Genomic DNA, 20,047 nt, shown 5'->3' with positions numbered 1-20,047 from the left:
GACAGGCTGATATTAGAGTTGCTTATGACCTCAACATATATTTAACAGGCCTATCAAAATAGCTGCTGGATTAAATGTTATATCTTATTTTACTTTTGTGTGTATATTACTTTAAACGCTTTAGTAAACAAGGAAGAGCCAATGCAATACCAACACATCTTGCCAGGGCGTTGTCTCAGTGTTTAACTGCACTTGTGCAGGGAATGTATTCTTCTTATCTCTTTTGTACCAATTAAAAGTATGAAATAAAGCATATAACCATAAATGTAAGTGATTCCCCTTACTATCTCACTATAAAAGCAGAGATACTGCGATACATAGTGTGCCTTGTGACGGGACCAAATCTACAGTTGGTGTCGTGGTTTGATCGACCTGTCCAGCCCTCTAATAGCGGGGAGGAAGGTTGTCCTGGGAATTACGGTTGATCAGCAAGTAGCAAGTCCATGGTTGGAAGCTAAGTTACAAATTACTTTCACTTTCTATATTCTTTGCTAATAAAACCTAAACTTTTGTTGAACTTTGCTATCATGAATTATTAACTCATTGCAACCTCAAAAGAACCTGGTTTTTCACCAGAAACAATTCACAATACCTGGGCCTCTTTAGATGACATCTTTCACAAATTGTCACACTTCCTTACTTCCTTTCCCCCTACGGATTCCCTAAGGGATTTAACCCCATTTTAATTCATTTGCTTATCATGTATAATCTACTCATAGTGGTTATCCTTGATTCTCAGAGCTGACATGAAAGGGATTGGGAGAGGGACCGAGAACCACCCTCTGGCCAATTTTGCTGGGAAGAGGTTAGAGAGGGAATAGCCACCAGTTCGTTATCTACTCGTATAAAATACGATATAAAGTATATAAGCTCTATTACAGGTGGCATTATACCCCTGAAAAACTAAAATGTTCCCAACCTCTGACCTGAATTTCTGGCAGAACTGTGGCTACAGGGACACTCTTTTCCAGATCTGGTGGACTTGTCCACTTATTATACCTTTCTGGACTAAGGTCCATTCATTAATTCACTTTCAGAACAGCCAATACCCAAAGACCCCTGGGACTTTCTTTGGTATCTCATATTCTTACAGCTGCATAAACACAAATAACTAAGAATTGGAAGCAACAAGGACCCCCCTCTACCTCAAAAATTCCATCTGGCACACTGCATGCATGGAAAGCTTTACCTCCATGATAAACAAGTTTGATGCCATATGGGCCTCTTGGTATTTTCGAAAAGGCTATCCTGGCCGTTGTCAGGCAGTGGCACCATGCCCTCTCCAGTTTTCTCCTTGTAGCTGCTTATTTATGCAAGTCTGTAACCGCTTCCTGGTCCTTCTTATGGTCGTATGGATAAAGAGCCTTTATGAAGTATCTCATTTAATTTTGATGTTTCGTTACCACCCTAGGTCCTGCAATTTTGTACTCATGATAAATTATTGTTGGAATAGATTTTGAACTGTTGTCTTGTACTGTACATATACCATACCCCCCTCCCCCCCATATTATATTGCTGATAGTAAGATTGCACCTAAATCAACCATTTATGGGCTCATGAAGAACTTTAAGGAGAGATAGTTGAAAAGAAGGCTTCAGGGCTCCCAAGAACGTCCAGCAAGCGCCAGGATTGTCTCCTAAAGTTAATTCAGCTGCGGGATTGGGGTGCCACCAGTGCAGAGCTTGCTCAGGAATGGCAGGAGGCAGGTGTGAGTGCATCTGCATGCACAGTGAGGCAAAGATTTTTGGAGGACGCCCTGGTGTCAAGAAGGCCAGCAAAGAAGCCACTTCTCTCCAGGAAAAAATATCAGGGACAGACTGATATTCTGCAAAAGGTACAGGGATTGGACTGCTGAGAACTGGGGTAAAGTCATTTTGTCTGATGAATCAATTTCAGATTGTTTGGGGCATCTGAAAAAACGCTTGTCCGGAGAAGGAAAGGTGAGCGCTACCATCAGTCCTATGTCATATATTTAAGTATTTTAGTATGTTACGAGGGATTGTTCAACCAATACAATGTATTTATTTCATAGCGTTATTTAAAACAATATCTAGCCATATCAAATAATGAGAACTGCATTTCGTACAATACATCAGCCATCAAAATACATCCAAAAAGAAATAAGAACAAGAAATAAAAGTCGCAATTTGGAATATCCTTAAAGTGACTTCTACCAGACATATCCTGATGCTATACCAAGTCAGACGGTAATGCTAATCACAGCACAGGTTACATCTGGTGCTTGAAGGATATAATAGTGTTCTTTATAGCAGAGTTCAATTAATCCTTCAGCAATTTAAATCTCAGCACTTACTTAAGCTGGGTACACACTACAGGGTTTTTGTCCAATAATCAGCTCAACCAGGCGACATACGACCGCTCGTTCGAAAGTCGGGTCAGTGTGTGTAGTAACACGATGGTCGAAAGTCTGCCCAAAAGGACGATTGTCGCCTCATTTGGTTGTTTGTACCGTTCAATATTTTCATTCCAATCTCCTTTCCGTTGTGTAGCGTGTATAAATTTCCGACCGATCCACGACAATCCTCTGATACTTCCTCGACCTGGGGGCGTGTATATGTAAATTTGTGATGCCTGTACCAGTCCCACGTTGTGCGGTATCTGCACATCACTGACTTGTGTTTTGTATAGATTTGTATTGTACCTGTCTGGTTGCAGACCATTACACTTGTGTAAAGCACGTGTGTTATTACCCTTTGCATCTATGTTGGGAACCTATTCATATTTACCCTTTATAAACTATTAAACTTAGAAAGTCATATTAACCTTTATTAACTAATATTTGTAAAATACCCAGAATAAACCACACAGTGTTCATGCAACAGATTTATTGCAGGGAAAAAAGTACAACATTTTTTATTGCAGAATATGACAAGTACAAAAAATAGAACACAATCGATTTTACACCGCACCAAGCTTTGAACCCCTTGAAGGTCAATTACATAAATAATGTTTAATCATATAGGGGAGGTGCTCCAATACTATGTATCAACTATTTATAATTAGAAAAAGAAAGAAAGAAAGAGAGGAATAGTATTTTGTGGGCACTCTTTTATACAAATGGTTGTGATATATTGGTATTATAAAAACAAATAAACTTTATTGTTAATTGTGTTAAAAAATTGTCACAGCGAAATATTAAAAATGATGAATGTGATATTGAAACCTATAATAATTCAGTTAAAAGGTAGAATACTACCAAGCTGGCTTGCTGCTATTAATCTATGTGATTAGCGGCTAACGAGTATATTAAAGTACACTCAATTGGTATGAATCTATTACCAGGAGTTCCTGTAGTGGGTCTCTGCTACTAAAATATCAGCAGTGATCCGTGATTGAGGTTGATAAAGAGATAGATCTATGGTTAAGATAAACTATTTGGCACGAATAAACCCTTCAATCCCTTAATTGGTGTCTATAAACCAAAATACTAGTTATCACTTTGATAGGTTTAGCTTAATAATATATAAGAGCTAAAAACTTGTAAATGTCTATCCATTGTATAGTTGTAATAGGCTGGTTCCTAAATGCTCCTAATAGACTAAACCTAATATCTGGCTGCTAACAGGACCTAATCCTAATCTCCTAGCTAGAGGTGTACTAACTCTCAGCCTATATTGAATTGTTTATAAAAATAGAGCAGCGAGCTCAGCGTAACGCCGACGCGCGTTTCGCTTCTGAGCTTTGACAAGGCAAAAAATAGTATTACACTTTAAATGTGCTAGTAGTTTGTGGCAGAACAGTTCCAAACAGCATACACATTTCAACAAAATTTTTCTCAAGGTTTTTATTTTTTTCTTGTGTTTCTATTCCCTTTGATTTCTTTACCTACGAAACAAGGAAATAAAAAATGTTTACCATTAAACTTCTATATCTTTAATTTATATCCAACATCAGAAATACTCTCATTTCCTCACCTTGCACACTGCTCGAGATCAGTTTATGTCGTGGTCCCTGTGGCGCAATCGCAATAATAGCGGGCTTAACCTCCATATATTATGGAAAACAGGCGCCATTTTGGTTAATTATAATGGTACAGGTATGTGCCCAAAGCATTTAGTTATCTATACATGGTCACTGAAATACCTTTGTGTATAACTTCTTTCATATCTTTGCATTCAACATCAATTTTTTTCTTGTTTGATAACAGGTGTTACATTGATGGTATTAGTGGTATCTAAACTGGCCTTCTCACCGTTAATTCCTTGTTCTGACCAAAAAAGATCTATGTTACAAATGAGGCGTTTACATTGCTTTGTGTGAAACTAGAATGAAATAAAGTCCTTCAAACAGGTACACTACATGTGCTACTCACTTTTTTTAATGTCGTAGTCGTACTGGTCCAGTACTTTTACTATCATCTCCACCTCTTTTGAGCTCATTGGCTTTGCTCTTTGCTCTCCTTGAGCATCTCCACCCCCCGACTTCATTTTTTCAATATTTTTTGGCCTTTCCAGCACCATCTCTGACTCTGTCTCCGTCTCCATAGCTGAAACCCCCACTGACACCTTCTCCTCACCCGCAACCCCCCACTGACACCTTTTCCTCACCCGCAACCCCCACTGACACCTTTTCCTCACTCGCCATCTTCTCACGCTCTTTGGCACCAGACAGGCTCCTGTCATTTTATACACTCAGACATGGGCGTTCGTTTCTGCTGTGGACCAGTCAGCGATGATGCCCGCAGAGAATGGAGCATTCCATTACATATGAAGGGATTTTATTATTAGGGAATAATTATTGCATTGCACTTTACCAGTTAAATGTTTTTTCTAAATTTTATGTATGGTAATAAACTTCTATTTTATAGGAATGAATAAAGAGACAGTGTTGCCTTCTCTTTTTATGCGGCTTTGGGTGTTAACTATAGTGAAAGCTCTGCCCCTTTATGCTAATGTCTTTGTTATATAGTTACATGCCCCGCAAATGATGCTTCAGTGTGTACGAAAATTATAATCATTGCTCATGACAACATGGCTGTAAAAAGTGGCTAACAGGACGGCCGCTCTTCCCTTTATCGTCTAAAACAAGGCTAGTGTGTATGCAGTCCATGGACCGAGCAATCGGACCATCGATCGGATGTAAAATCGATTGGCATAAAAATTGGTGGACAATTCTGTAGTGTGTACCCAGCTTTAGTCTCCTAAACTGTACCCCACATTGCAACAGTGTATAAGAGAAGTTGTTAGGTAAATCTAATACTTCTCATATATAAGTGGAGAGAACACCAAGGAAGGAAACTGCACCATTTAGCAAGCAATATCAATAATCCCATGCACAGACTCCGTGATATAATGCAGGTCAACGTAAAAATCATTTGACTCTATACTCTCATTGAGACCTGACAGAAACATAGAACCAAGCCAGAAAATTCAAAATGCTTCACTTCTGTAGTTTCCTGTATCTATCCCCTCTTCTCATGGTTTTCTGCATGGTTTCTATACCTCTCACTATACCTCTCATTGTTATGCATGAAACATCACCCTTATGCTATCCAGAGCAATTTCTTGAACAAGTATGAGAGTCAACCCTCTTCTTGATGTTTCGCCTGTGTTCAAGGAAGCAGGTATTGAGGGTCCGTTTTGTGCATCCCATGTATTGCAGACCGCACTTACAGTCTATGAGGTAAATGCAAATGTTGTCTGAAAATTAGTTTCTCACATGTCACAGATGACTAAGATTCCTGGCTCTTACGTTTGTATAAAGTTACATGTAATGCTTCTATTTCATTGCATTTTGTTATCATGATTTTTTTAATTAATAATGTGTCTGTTTCAATTATAGCTACCAGCTGATAGGCCAAGTCTAATAAATGTACAGGGTAATCTTTAGCCACAGATTAATTTAAGAAATGCTCACTGTTTATGAAATAGTGCATCATTATACCAATTCCTCTTCATCCTCAAGAGTTATCCATCTGGGATGTTGTTTCACCAACTTCTCAGATGATTACTTCAATAGTCCAAGTAGTAGTTACAATCCCCTTTTTTGTGGATGATTTCAGTCACTATGGTATTATTAATTACCGAAAGGGCTATGTTGTGAAAACTGATAAGTGAATGGTGAAACACACCTATATACTTTAAGTTATTTAGTGTTGTTGTTATTAGTAATATAATTATAAAAATAACAATAGACTCATAATATAAATAATAAATCATTTATATATATGCTGTAAAGGACCAGGTTCAGCCCAAACCCCCCATTGCAAATATACTCAGAGGCCACCTAGCTGTTTTTCCTTGTTCACCTCTATCAGAATCTCTATTAGAGAAGGTATAGGTTTGAGAAGCTCAGTGCAAATGTGGTACCCATGGTAATACCCAGGGTCTGAACTGTGAGTCAAATAAAAAATAGTTTAGTTTAATTTAAAGGAATTAAGTATGAACCTCTCCAATCTCTTCATCAGTAATTAAGAATTGTTTAACTACATCAATCCTAGCATCACGGGAAATGTTATTTTATACAATGACTGGACATCACAGGTAAGAAGGTAATAACTATCTATCCATGTAATGGATTTAACCAAATTAAGAAGATGCGTAGTGTTTCTGATGTAGGAGCAAATAAACATGCTGTGAGTCCCAAAGAACAAAATCAACAAAGTGCGATAAATTAACAGTGAGAGACCCTATCCTAGAAATAATAGGTTGCCCCAGTGGATTAACAAGTATTTTATTGGGAACAACAAGGTTGCAAGATGTCTCTTAATAAAGCCCCTTCGGTTAATGCCATATCTAATCATTCTTAATATTCCTGTTGATATTGAGTAGTATGGTTCAATAGAGTGTATCATAAAATTTCTCATTATTAAGCTGCCTATAGAAATCCTGTACATAGTCACCAACATCTTGTACTATCAATCCACCCGTTTGTCAGCGGGCTTAATTATAATAATTGTATCTGATATCAAACTTTTGATAGCTTGTCTATCTTTGTTGGAAAGGTAGCAAATAGCCCTATTCTGCCTTTTTACAGTTTCCTGGTGTGTTCGAATGTGGTCTAATAAATCTTTCAATAAACACACTTTTATGTTGAAAAGGGAAAAATTCTTAAATGTTCCCTGATTTTTTTTAAAATTATATGCATCTATTTCAGTCAGCATATTCCTATCTGTGTTTTCTTTTAAGAGAGATTTAAGAATATCAACCATTTTGTAGCAAAATCATCTAATATTACCAGTGTTGCATCTATGGTTTTGTGTTTTAAATTTTTATAAGCCAAATACCTCTTCCAACTGAGTGAATGGATATATGTGTTTAAACCTAAAAATAAATTGAAGATGTTGGGCCTAGAAGAACTTGAGTTAGTTTTGTAAAACAGAACATTTATGGGGAGTCAGTTAATTTAAACACTCCCTCAGATTTAATTTCAGCCTTATGCTTTTTGTTGTAAAAGTTACATCCTCCCCTAGATCCCCTTCTTCAACCTCCCTGTTGCTTTTTGGTGTTTCTAAACATGTGTATGAACCCATTCCTCTCCTTCAGGCTAGATGGAATCTGAAAATCTTTCCCCCACAAAATTGTCATCATCTTAAGACACATTCAACTTTTGATTATAGTTGGACTTGTATCTAGAACCCATTCTGTTAAACAAAGGTCGCTCCGCTGTTTTCTCTTGTTCACCGATACCAGACTATCTATTAGCATGGAAGTAGTCTTAGTATCCTGGTCATCTTCGATTTTTACTTTGGTATCCTCAGAACTAACATTGTAGATATGAGCATGAGCCCTCTTCCCCAAGTTATCAAATCCTTATATATCCTTATTATCATACTGTTGGCTTATTCTCTTATTGCAACTTTTTGAAAGAGAAGCTCTCTTACTATATGAATGTATTCTACAGTTTGGTTATCATTACAATCCCTTGAAAGCTTTTTATCCTTATTTTCAATCAAAGATTTTTCAAACTATTCAATCCTAATATTTATTAGAGATGGGCGGGTCCGGTTCCCCGAGAACCGAACCCATCCGAACTTTGCCTATCCGAGTACCGAGCTGAGTAGCTCGGTACTCTCCCGCCCGTTCCGAATCCAAATCAAGGCCGCACGTCATCATGACGTCGTCGGATCTCGGGGCTCGGTTCTCGCGATACTTCAACATTATAAATACATGCCTCCACAGCAATCCATCGCCATTTGACAGAGGGAGAGCAGGGTGTAGTCACAGGCTGATTAGAGCAGGGACAGAGAATCCAATATTCTTCTTGCAATTGCTCTAACAAAAATCGCTAGAGAAGAGGAGGATGATAGAGGTTTATTATTTTTTTTTTAATATTTGGCACTCCCCAGTGCTTTTGGGGTGTCCCCCATAATTGTGCATAAATATTTCTGGTTGTCAAAAGTCATATCTGTCAGCAGTATCTACCAAATAATTTTTAGCATTCCCCAGCGCTTTTGGGGTGTCCCCCATAATTGTGCATAAATATTTCTGGTTGTCAAAAGTCATATCTGTCAGCAGTATCTACCAAATAATTTTTTCCACTACAAGTGCTTTGCGCTCAGAATGGATTCAAAGCAGTCCACATATGAGCAGAATGAGCAACCAGGTTCTGTCACCAGTCCTGATGTTAGTGTTCCCAGTACGTCATCTGGGCAAGGCGATGTCAAACTACAGAGTGTTTCGACATCAGTCCAAAAAAACAAAATAAAAAAAATAATTTACTGTGTTGAAGCGAAAAAGAAGTGATACTGAGCAAAAGTTAAGTGCTGATAAAAAAAAAAAATTGCCAACATGCCATTCTACACACGCAGTGGCAAAGAGAGAATGAGGCCTTCACCTTTGGCTATTAGTGGCAGACCCCAAAAAGTTACCGAGCATACAATTAGTGCACAACTACTGTTACGCGTCAAAGCCGAGCTGCAAGATAACAGTAAGGCATTAAAGGATAATGTTTGCTCTGATTCACAAATGACGCCAATCCCTGTGGAGAGTCCATCCAACAGTGGTATGTCTAATTGTGAGCATTCTGTTAGTGTACCCATAAAGAAGGGCCCTTTCAGCAGTTCTGCTGATGTGTAGCTGAACAGCCCGAGTGTAGCCGGTGATACACAAATTGAGGATGCCACTTTGGAAATAGAAGAGGATGAGGGGGAGATTTATGGAGGTGACGAGGGTGCTAATGAGGATGTTGATGATTATGATGCAGACAGATACCAAACTGCCTATGTCCATTTCTTTGTATATTCGAATTTCTAGTTCTTCAGTCTATGCAGGCTGCTTTTTTTTATATTCAACTACAAGTGGAGGGCGGGGGGGGGCATAGATAGCCACCAAAGTACCGTGGTCCATTAAATTTTACTTTCTAGCTCCACAGTCTGTGCAGGCTGCTTTTTTTATATGCAACTACAAGTGGAGGGCGGGGGGGGGGGGCATAGATAACCACCAAAGTACCGTGGTCCATTTAATTTTACTTTCTAGCTCCACAGTCTGTGCAGGCTGCTTTTTTAATATTCAACTACAAGTGTAGGGTGTAATATACACCCAAAGACGATGGCTACATTGCCAATAATCAAAGATGGAGGAGGTAGACAACCAGGTTTGACTGTATAATTTGCAGACGGCCTACCAGGGATTAAACAGTTTTTTTCATAATTTATTAGCTTTAGAATTACCTCACTTATCTAAGAAACTGGTGGAGCACTAAATTAGGTTATTTTAGACCAAAAATGTTTTATTTTTTTAAAAAATAGCAAAACAAAACCAAACAAAACCAAAGCCAAAACCAAAACACGCAAGGGCGGTTTTGCAAAACCAAAACACGACGGTAATCCAGATCCAAAACCGAATCCAAAACAAAAACACGGGGGTCAGTGACCATCTCTAATATTTATACTCTTATCTCGTTCTGCAAAATCCACATTATCATTGTCTATTTCCTCAACAATCATGTCAATCTTCTGTTCTCTGTAGTTTACTAAAAGTCTCATTAAAGAGAAAGAACAAGTATCAATGATGGCATTCCAATAATTCAGAATTCCTCATCATCTTCAAAAGACATGGTCTTAAAAATCCTCAGACTTTGTAGGACCTTGTTCTTCTCGGACAAACGCAGGATTTGTAGAGGGAGGTTTCCACACCATGCCGCCAGTGGGCGTGACAAGCATGCATGGGGGCATAGCTATAATTTTAGACAGTGCTTGGCTGCTCTCCAACTCTTCCTATCCCCATAATATACATGGGCAATGCTGCGTGCACTACTGTTAGGTGCAGCTCTCCCTTTTCAAGCAGACCTGTGTGAAGCGGGAGCAGGGTTCAGCCACCTCAATTATACAGTGCCCCAGGCTTGGAGGGGGTCTTCAGGCACTAGGAATCCCCCCCCCCCCCCTATTTGCCTATGCTTCTCATAGGCTTTTTTTAAAGAAATCTGATCCCACACATGCCTTGTCTCTGCCTTAACCAGAGCTTCAAGTCTATTAATGAAGCTTATGCATATCTGCATTTGTTTCAGATGAATCTCAAAGACTTAAGTTTTACAACAAAAAGCCTAAGGCTGAAATCAAATCTGAAACAGTGTTTAATTTATCCTCTAAATAGGTGACTCCCCATGACATTTTTGTTTTTGTTTTACAAAAAGGACTGACATTTTATCTTCAACTTATTTTTGGATTTGAACAGACATTCGCAACTTTGAAGATCCTCCCACTCATTGTCAATGGTCTGAACTCCACCAATAAATGTACAATGGCTTTACAATACTTCAATAAACAAAAGGCTGACCTGATTCTCCTACAGCAGACTCACTTTAAACACTCTCATCCTATCCTTACCTCTAGGATTTTCCCTAAGTCTGTTTATTCCACCTCACCCAGAAGCGAGCCGCGGAGACTGTGAGTACCGCCGCGGCTCTTGACAGTACCCCCAGGTTTCCTAGGGATTTTTTTGAAGAACTCCTTCAGCTGTTTAGGGGCATGGAGTTGTCTTCGTGGAACCCAAGACCGCTCTTCTAAACCTCGATTTTTCCACTGCACTAGGAAGTGCACCTGACCTTGCACTTTTTTAGAATCAAGGATTTTATGGATAATGTATTTTTGTGGTCTGTTTGTATTTCTCCCAAAGAAGCTTGAAGACTGGGCTTGAGTTGGATAAAGTACTGGCTTCAATAGAGAACAATGAAATGTGTTGGGGATTCCTAATGAGCCCGGAATTGTTAGCCTAAATGCGACAGAATTCACCTGCTTAATGATAAGGAACGGACCGATGAACTTAGGGCCCAACTTCTTGAAAGGCTGTCTGAGCCTGATGTTTTTTGTGGACAGATACACTTTCTGGCCCACCTTGAGGGAGCAGGTGGTACGGTGACGGTCTGAATTTTTTTTTGCAACAAATGAAGCTTGTCTCAAAGATGATTGTACTTTCCTCCAGATAACTCTGAGATCTCTGGCAGTGGAGCGGATCTCCTGATTACCAACGGACTTGAGTGAATACAAAGAGTTAGATCTGGGGTGAAAACCATAATTGCAAAAAACGGAGAGCTCTTGGTAGATGAGTGACAGGAATTACTACAGGCAAATTCCGCCCAGGGTAACAAGGAAGACCAGTTATCGTGGAACTCCGATGTGTAGCATTGTAAAAACTTCTTCATGGACAAGTGTGTCCATGGTTTTGCAGGAATGGCCAAAGGAACTAACTGACCTACTGGACGGATCCTGGGGACTTTGTTTCTGGCACAAACCTCACATGAGAGGACATGACTCGACGTCAGCAGACAAGGACGGCCACCAGACCGTACGAGAAAGAATTTCCAGCGTCTTGTGAATTCCAGGGTGTCCAGCGGACCTACTGTTATGCGCTTCTGCGAGAACCGCTTTCCTTAAATGAACTGGAACCAAGAGACATCGCTCCGGAGTAGTATCAGGGGCTAATTTCTGGATTCTCTGAAGTGTGATACTCAGATCTTGGGTTAACCCAGCATGGATTACGGAAGGAGGAATAATAGCCTCTGGGTTTGTGACTGGAACGTGGTGTGCCAAAAAACTTTTGGACAGAGCATCTGCCCGGACATTTTTAGAACCTGGTCTGTAGGTGATCAGGAAGTTAAACCGGGTAAAGAATAACGACCAACGGGCCTGTCTGGGATTTAAACGTTTGGCTGATTGTATATATTGCAAATTCTTGTGGTCGGTAATGACAGAGATCTGATGTGAAGCACCCTCCAACCAATGCCGCCACTCCTTGAAGGCCCATTTAATTGCCAATAGTTCTCTATTATCGACATCATAGTTGGCTTCTGCTGAAGAGAACTGACGGGAGAAATAGGCACATGTGGTGTAGACGATTAGTATGAGGATCCTTCTGCAATAGGATGGCACCAGGCGTCGACCTCAAGAACAAATGTCCTAGCTGGATCCGGGTGTCTAAGGACCTGAGCAGAGACAAAGGCCTTTTTCAGGCTTTCAAATGAGGCTACTGCCTGGGGCGACCAATTAGTTGGACCCATTCCTTTACGGGTCAGGGCGGCAATGGGAGCCACAATGTCAGCAAAGCCATGAATGAATCTTCTATAATAGTTGGAAAAGCCCAGAAACCTCTGAACCGCCTTAAGATTGTTTGAATGCACCCAATCCAAAATAGCCTGAACCTTAGTTGAATCCATGGAGAATCCCTCAGAAGAGATTACGTAACCTAAAAAGGATACCTTCTGCACCTCGAACTCACACTTTTCAAGCTTGGCGTAAAGGTGGTTCTCTTGCAATTTTTGTAGAACTTGTTTGACGTGGCTCTGATGTGCGGGCAAAGATTTGGAATAGATGAGGATATCATCTAAATAGACGACCACGAAAGAACCAAGGAAGTCCCGAAGAACTTCATTGATCAAGTCCTGGAACACTGCAGGTGCATTGCTAAGGCCAAATGGCATGACCAGATATTCGTAATGGCCAGAGTGCGTATTGAATGCCGTCTTTCACTCATCTCCTTCCTTGATACGGACGAGGTTATACGCTCCACGAAGGTCGATTTTTGTGAAAACAGTAGCACCTCTCAATTGATCAAATAATACCGAGATAAGTGGAAGGGGATAGGTGTTCTTTATTGTGATAAGATTCAATCCCCGGTAGTCTATACAGGGTCTTAGTCCTCCATCCTTTTTAGATACAAAGAAGCATCCGGCTCCTACGGGAGATTTGGATGGCCTGATAAAGCCTTTCTCCAGATTTTCATCTATGTATTCCTGCATGGGTTTGGTCTCTGGACCAGAGAGGGAGTACAAGCGCCCCTTAGGTAACTTGGAACCAGGAATAAGCTCAATGGCACAGTCGAAGTCACGGTGTAGTGGTAAGGTATCAGCAGCCTTCTTGGAGAACACATCACAGAATTCATGATATTGTGAGGGAAGCTGCTCCGGAATAGACTGAATCATACGCAGAGGCAGTGACAAGCAAGACTGTGTACAATAAGAGCTCCACTGGACAATTTCTCCTTTTACCCAGTCCATGACAGGATTATGACGGGAAAGCCATGGGAGGCCCAGGATCAAGGGAACCGATGAACAGTCGATAAGGAAGAAGGTTATTGAATCTGAATGGAGAGCTCCGACATTCAACTGTAGTGGCGGGGTCTCCCAGAAAATCTTGCCACCAGGCAACGGACTTCCATCTAAACCACAGACAGTAATAGCAGATTTGAGTTTTACCATCGGAATTCCAGCAGTGCGGGCAAACCCGATGACAAGGAAGTTGCCTGCAGCTCCACTATCAATGAAGGCCGACAGGTCCACAGAATGAGCACTGAATGTGAGCTGTGCAGGGATCAATACAGCATTTTTCGGGGAGACAATTTGCAGACCTAGGTGAATTTTCCCCTCATTCCCTAGGCATGCTCTTTTCCCGGCTTATTTGGGCAGGAACGGGAGAAGTGGCCTTTAGTGCCACAATAAAGACATAGACCTTGTGATCGTCTCCTGTCTCTTTCCTCAGGAGAGAGACGGTATGCTCCTAATTGCATAGGCTCCTCATCATCCGTGGAAACAGGAATCAAGGCAGATGGAGAAGATGCCTCCATTTCAGATTTTCGCTCTTTAATTCTCCTGTCAATTTTAATGGAGAGGTGCATCAGATCCTCCAGTGAGGGAGGAGACGGATATTGCACCAAGGAGTCTTTAATCTGTTCCGACAGGCCTAGACGGAACTGGCTGCGTAAGGCAGGATCATTCCAACCACTGTCAGGTGACCATCTACGAAATTCAGCGCAGTATTCCTCTGCCGACCGCCGACCTTGGTTCAAGGCCCGTAGATGAGCTTTAGCGGAGGCCATTCGATCCGGGTCATCATACAGTAGACCTAATGCCTCGAAGAAAGCGTCTACTGATTGGATGGCAGGACTGGTCTGTGGCAAAGAAAAGGCCCAGGACTGGGGGTCACCCTGTAGGAGGGAAATTATAATCCCACCTCTTTGTTGCTCTGAACCGGAGGAGCGGGGTCTCAACCGGAAATAGAGCTTGCAGCTCTCCCTGAAATTCCGGAACAGGGATCATTTCCGGAGAACCGGTCCGGCAAATTCATCTTAGGTTCACAGGGGGAACTCGGAGTGAGTTGTGAGGCTTTTGCAGCTTCTTCTTGGACAGACAAACACTCAGACAATCCCTGGATCATTTGGTACAGGGACTCCACATGGCCCGCTAACATCTGTTTATGGCCGGTTATAATGTTAGGAACCCCTCCAGCCGGCACAACACAACCCGGAGTCTACTCTGCCAGTCAGGTGTTTACTGGAGCCCCTGATGGTGGGGACAGACTGGGCTGCAGACTGACAGAGGTTCGTGAAGTGTGTACCGGCTGGGGAGAACCCAGGCAAGCGGAGTGGAATCCAAGCAGAGGTCAGGGGCCGGCAGCAGACAACAATACCAGTATACAAGCTGAGGTCAGGGGTCACGAGCAGACAGAGATCGGTATTCAAGCCAGAGGTCAGGGTCACGAGATTCACAAGCAAAGTCCAAATCCAATTTAGATCATGTCAAAATACAGACCAATTGATCACTATCACAAATATTGTTTCTAAACTGTACACAATTTTAACAAATTGTATGTTGCTGCATTCATGTATTGTTGGGCGGTTGTTACATTGCTGTGAGAATAGAGGCTCAGGTTCCCAACCATCATTAAATGTACTGACAGTCAGCAAAAAATAAGTAAAATTTTCACGTCAGAAAAGAAAATAGACCTATAACATTGCTACAATATTACACTCAGAGGGTAAATAAGAAAAATTTTGAGCAGGGGTATAACTAGAAACTTGTGGACCCCATAGCAAGATTTTGAAGGGACTAACAAAGTTTATAGGGACACCCTCCCATATCCCCACTTACCTTTCAGGGCTTCATATCCTTGTGCATCACACATCTTATTAAGCTTCCTGCTGAACATGGACACCGCAGAGAACAACAGGGGCTCAGAGCAGTACGAGGGGAGATACAATGGACCTAGAACCTAAGGGGGCCAATCATCTTCTGCTGAATGCCGTGCAGGGTAATGCCCCATAGGTGGATGTTAATCCGTCAATGACTTTATTATCCTGTTAGTGTACAGAGACTTTCAGTACTTTTGCTGGTCATTATGCTCTAGTCACTTCTTTAGCACCTTAAAGCAATGGCAACATTGTTTTAAGGTGCTAATGAAGCACAGTGGTTAGCATTTCTACCTCACAGCGCTGGGGCATGAGTTCAATTCCTGTTTCCATGGGTTTTCTCCCATAATCCAAAAACATACTGATTAGGTTAATTGGCTGCTGTCAAAATTAACCTTAATGTGTTTGGGAATTTAGACTGTAAACTTTAATGGGGCAGATACTGGTATGACTGACATATATTCTCTGTACAGTGCTGTGTAATTAGTAGCGCTATATAAATAATGAGGACTAGTGTGCTCAGAATACAGACACCTCCGAAGCATTTCCTGGGTGAGTGTCCTGTAATGGACACTGAAAAATGTTAAGTGTAAAATGTATTTTTACTACTATAGGTACTGTGGTTTATGTGTCTCATCTTAGTATGCCCTCTAGTGTTATTGATATATATCTTGTTCTGGAAGTGCATCAAAACACTGGGAGGGGATGTGGGAGAGGCACATAGCTGTGTTTCGTTTCTCATTTAATCCACATATGTGAGTGAACACTATAACAGAAATCTACAGGAGAGGACCCAGAAGAAACGGATTTCAGGTAAAGTAACAGTGGCCCTGGAAATAGCTCAGGACCTTTATGTATGTTTTACACTTACTGAAAAGTTAGGTATTTTATACATAGAAAATAAAATGAGTAAAGAGGTTAGGTCTGTGTTGTGTGTCATAAATAAGAGTAGATGGGATCTTGTATGTGTGTGCATTAGAGGATATAAATCAGATAAAAGGAACATGGTGTGGCTAGCTAGCTGTTGTGAAACTGCAAGCCCCAGCATGGCATGCAGTGACTTGTGGTTCCACAAAAGCTACAGATCCGTAGGTTGTCAAGCCCTGTTAAAAGCAGTGGGGATTATGCAGAAGCTAAATGCAGACCAACCTACACTGCAGCTCTTGCTTCACTTCCTATATCACTTAGGGTGGAACTGACCACAGTTTTCTGTGACTCAGAGATTTCCCTGACAAGTCCAGACTTATGCTAGTCAGAAAACTTTGCTTCTATTTTTACTGTCAGTGAGATCACATCCAACTGTTGTATTCTCACAGAAGATCCCTGGGAGTGGGAGAAAGATATCGGTCGGGGATACTGTAAGAAGCTGTATTTATTTCATTTAAATTTCATTTAATTTAGACTGTTAACTCCAATGGGGCAGGGACTGATGTGAATGAGTTCTCTGTACAGCGCTGCGGAATCAGTGGCGTTATATAAATAAATGGTGATGATGATTTGAATAATGTTGACTTTTAAAGGACATTTTGGATATTGAGCACTTATTAAAATTTAAAAGGCATATTGAGTGGAATGTCAGCTCTGGTGAATTGTAGATTTAAGTGTTTGGGTTAAAGAACACATCTGATGTGGCTACTTTATACATTCATAGAACTGTAGATGTCGCAGCAGAAAAGAACTAGGTCCATATATTCTGCGTTTTTTTTTTTTGCAGGTTTTTTTTATATTTATGTTAGTCATAACAATAGCCATGTATGTTTTTATACATTCTTGAATTATTTTACTGTAGGAGTTCCCATTCCCACCACAACTGTTTTACTCTATCTGTACTGTTCTACTTTGTTACCTTTGTTCTACAGAGCCTTATGTAATCTTTGATTTGTTAATACTGCCTGAACTCTATTAATGTATCTCTTCTCTCCGCTATGCATGTTCCGCTCTAATGATGTCTTCATGTAGATAGGGCCTTTAGAAAGCTACAAGGTTCTCAAGGTGATGTTTTTGCTAGTGACATATGAAGTGACAATATAACATCCCTTTTTCCTATAGTACCAAATATTCTACTGGATGTTCTCACTGCCTGGTTACCTTCATATCATCTGAAACTATAACTCCACAATATCTTTCCCATTATTAATATTACATTGCAATTCAATGTGTATAGTTTATATCATGTGGCTAATGTCTCATTCCTGTTTGACCCTGTGTTTTTGTAGCAAGGCAGTTCTATTTTACTCCTGAGAATACACATTTTGTCCTTTAAGGCTAGACTTACACTGTCAACAGTGACCCAGCATTGGTTGCATTTGCCCTTGGGCCACTGTGGCATGCATCCTGTCATGTAATTTTTAACCACGGTCAATGTCTATTGCATAATCCTGCCTGTATGCTCCAAAATCCATCTCTGAACAACTAGGACCACTTCTAACCCATTGTGTATGCTCAGGTGCTGTTCTTGTCCCTTATTTATACATTTGCCAAATAAAGTAAAAAAATCCATAAGTAATTAGTTAGAGCCTTGATTTCATTGAAGTTATGAAAAGTCTAAATTAGCTTCTACTACCCTAACTCTACACCCCAAGCTAACCCTCCAAATGTAAGAAAATCCTGCCCATCTCCTACACATGCACATTGATTGAAAAGCAGCCTTGGTTGCATGGCAAGCCCGGGTTTTGGAGCCCATATGTAGGGGTTATACAGTGGTCACTAAACGTCTTATAAGACCCGCCACAGCATTTACAATTTACATTGGTTATTGTCAGTGCTGCATGCAGACAGTCCCATACTGAGCCAGCATAATTAAGAGTGTGTGCATTTTATTCTTATACACATACAGTAATACTAGCATACTGATGTCTAGAGTTTGAAAATATGTTGTTTTCTCTCTTCAGATTTTCCACTACTTTAAAGATTCAAAATGAGTCCACCAGAAGTAAAGGTTTCACAGCGCCAATCTACCAACCAGAAAGGTAGCAGGACGGCTTATCAGCAGAAAACAATGGAGAATCTTGCTCCATCAAGGAAATTTAAAGAGCCACCCAATGCCAGTGACCCGCCGAAATTACATACAAGACAAGGCATCCATCCAACAACACGAACCACAGAAGCCTCAAGTAGTGCCAGAGGAGCAGCCAGTGGCAATCGGTGCACAACCACCTCAAAGGCAACTGAAGACTTCCAGACAATCCTTATTACTCCTTACACCTCTACACAGGAAAGGGAACTGTCTGCACCTGACACTCAAAGGCAGCTGTCTCAAAGAGATATAGAGAAAATAGAAAGCCAGACCCGTGGGCAGACAGAGAATCAGGACTGGCACTACTGGCGACAAAATCGCATAACAGCTTCTATGGCACATCAGATATCTCATAGTAGATTTGCTAATCAAAAAACTAAAGATATTCCACAATCCTATCTGAAGGCTGTTCTGGGTTCAGGATCCAGAGTGCAAACAGCTGCCATAGGTTGGGGCATTAGAAATGAGAAAAAAGCTGTGCACATCTATGAGAGACTGGCTTCAAAGAATAAAGGCAGGGAAGTGCAAGTAGAAGAGTGTGGTCTATTCATACATCCAACCAAGACCTGGCTGGCAGCAAGCCCAGATGGGATAGTGAAAGATAAAAACACAGGGGAGAAGCTGTGCCTTTTAGAGGTGAAGTGTCCATATAAACACAAAGAGCACACAATGCAGGAGGCCTGCAAGGACCGTTCTTTTTGCTTGGCATTGAATGAGGATTCCTATATCCTGAAGCCAAATCATGCCTATTATACGCAAGTCCAATGTCAGCTGGCAGCCACAGGGATGAGAAGCGCAGACTTTGTGGTGCATACAAACAAAGAGACAGCAATCATCTCTGTGAAATTTGACTCAGAATTTTGGAAAATGACAGAGCCAAAGCTGGAAAAATTCTATGTAGAAGCTGTCCTACCTCAAGTAAAGAAGATGGACTCGTGTAAAAAAGAGCCCCAAAAGAAAGATGCGCATGCACCAGAGGAGTGAAGTAATGCAGCACAAAATCTGCTTGAGAGCCATCCGACTGCAATATAGACCTGGGTACAGGATTCATAATCTACTTATTTAGTCATGGAAATAACAGAGTAGCCACCAGAGGAAACCATGTTCTTTCCTCAATTTCTATTTAAAATACTAAATACTGAAATTGGTCCGAATAATGAGATGGTCTGAGCAATAGATATTAGCTGCATATAAGTTTAAAAGAAGTATAAAAATGATGTGGCAATTAAAGCGAAAACACATATGTGCTTACATAGATATATTAAAACAGTTTATTCACATGCAGGTTTTTTTGCATGGTAAAATTGATCACTTGTTCAACATTGGAAGAATAAATTTAAGAGAAAACAATTTATGATGCTTCTCAAGTGCATGAAAAGAGGTGAAAATAAAAAAACACTATCAAACGAGATCGATGTATATGTGTTTTACATGTGTTGCAGTGCATTATTTTTTTTATTATTTTAAGAGCTTCTTGTTCCATCATAGTGCACCGGATGCACGTCAAATCGGTTGAAAGCTTTCACTTGAACTGCAGTCTAACTGCAATAAGCTGCAGTTCAGAAGTTTAAACATATGCTTTTACGCACATTTAGCAACAAGATAACGTCCTGTTTTGCATCAAATGCATTTTTAAACAAAAAAAAAAATCCCAACACATTGCAAGCACCAA

The 20,047-nt window shown here is 40.6% G+C and overlaps 1 protein-coding gene across 2 annotated transcripts; it reads left to right on the top strand.

The window, feature by feature from the left end:
- The first annotated feature begins 16,083 nt into the window (after positions 1–16,083).
- On the top strand, positions 16,084–19,786 carry LOC142144049 (uncharacterized). Of its 2 annotated transcripts, none has more exons than XM_075202422.1 (2): positions 16,084–16,172; positions 18,251–19,786. In XM_075202422.1, exon 2 carries the CDS (start codon positions 18,277–18,279, stop codon positions 19,357–19,359), a length of 1,083 nt encoding a protein of 360 aa, XP_075058523.1. In that variant the 5' UTR covers positions 16,084–16,172; positions 18,251–18,276; the 3' UTR covers positions 19,360–19,786. The 2 variants fall into 2 exon arrangements, with proteins under 2 accessions (XP_075058523.1, XP_075058522.1); XM_075202421.1 differs by lacking the exon at positions 16,084–16,172 and adding an exon at positions 16,588–16,717.
- The last annotated feature ends 261 nt before the right edge of the window (positions 19,787–20,047 follow it).

Source organism: Mixophyes fleayi, chromosome 3 (assembly GCF_038048845.1).
Source record: "Mixophyes fleayi isolate aMixFle1 chromosome 3, aMixFle1.hap1, whole genome shotgun sequence".
In the NCBI taxonomy this organism is placed as follows: Eukaryota; Metazoa; Chordata; class Amphibia; order Anura; family Limnodynastidae; genus Mixophyes; species Mixophyes fleayi.
Note: the sequence above shows the minus strand (reverse complement) of the source record. Positions and strands in the feature narration are given on the sequence as shown.

Excerpts from the sequence above, each read along its gene's own strand:
- LOC142144049 (XM_075202422.1), top strand. The coding sequence starts at position 18,277 with ATGAGTCCACCAGAAGTAAAGGTTTCACAGCGCCAATCTACCAACCAG.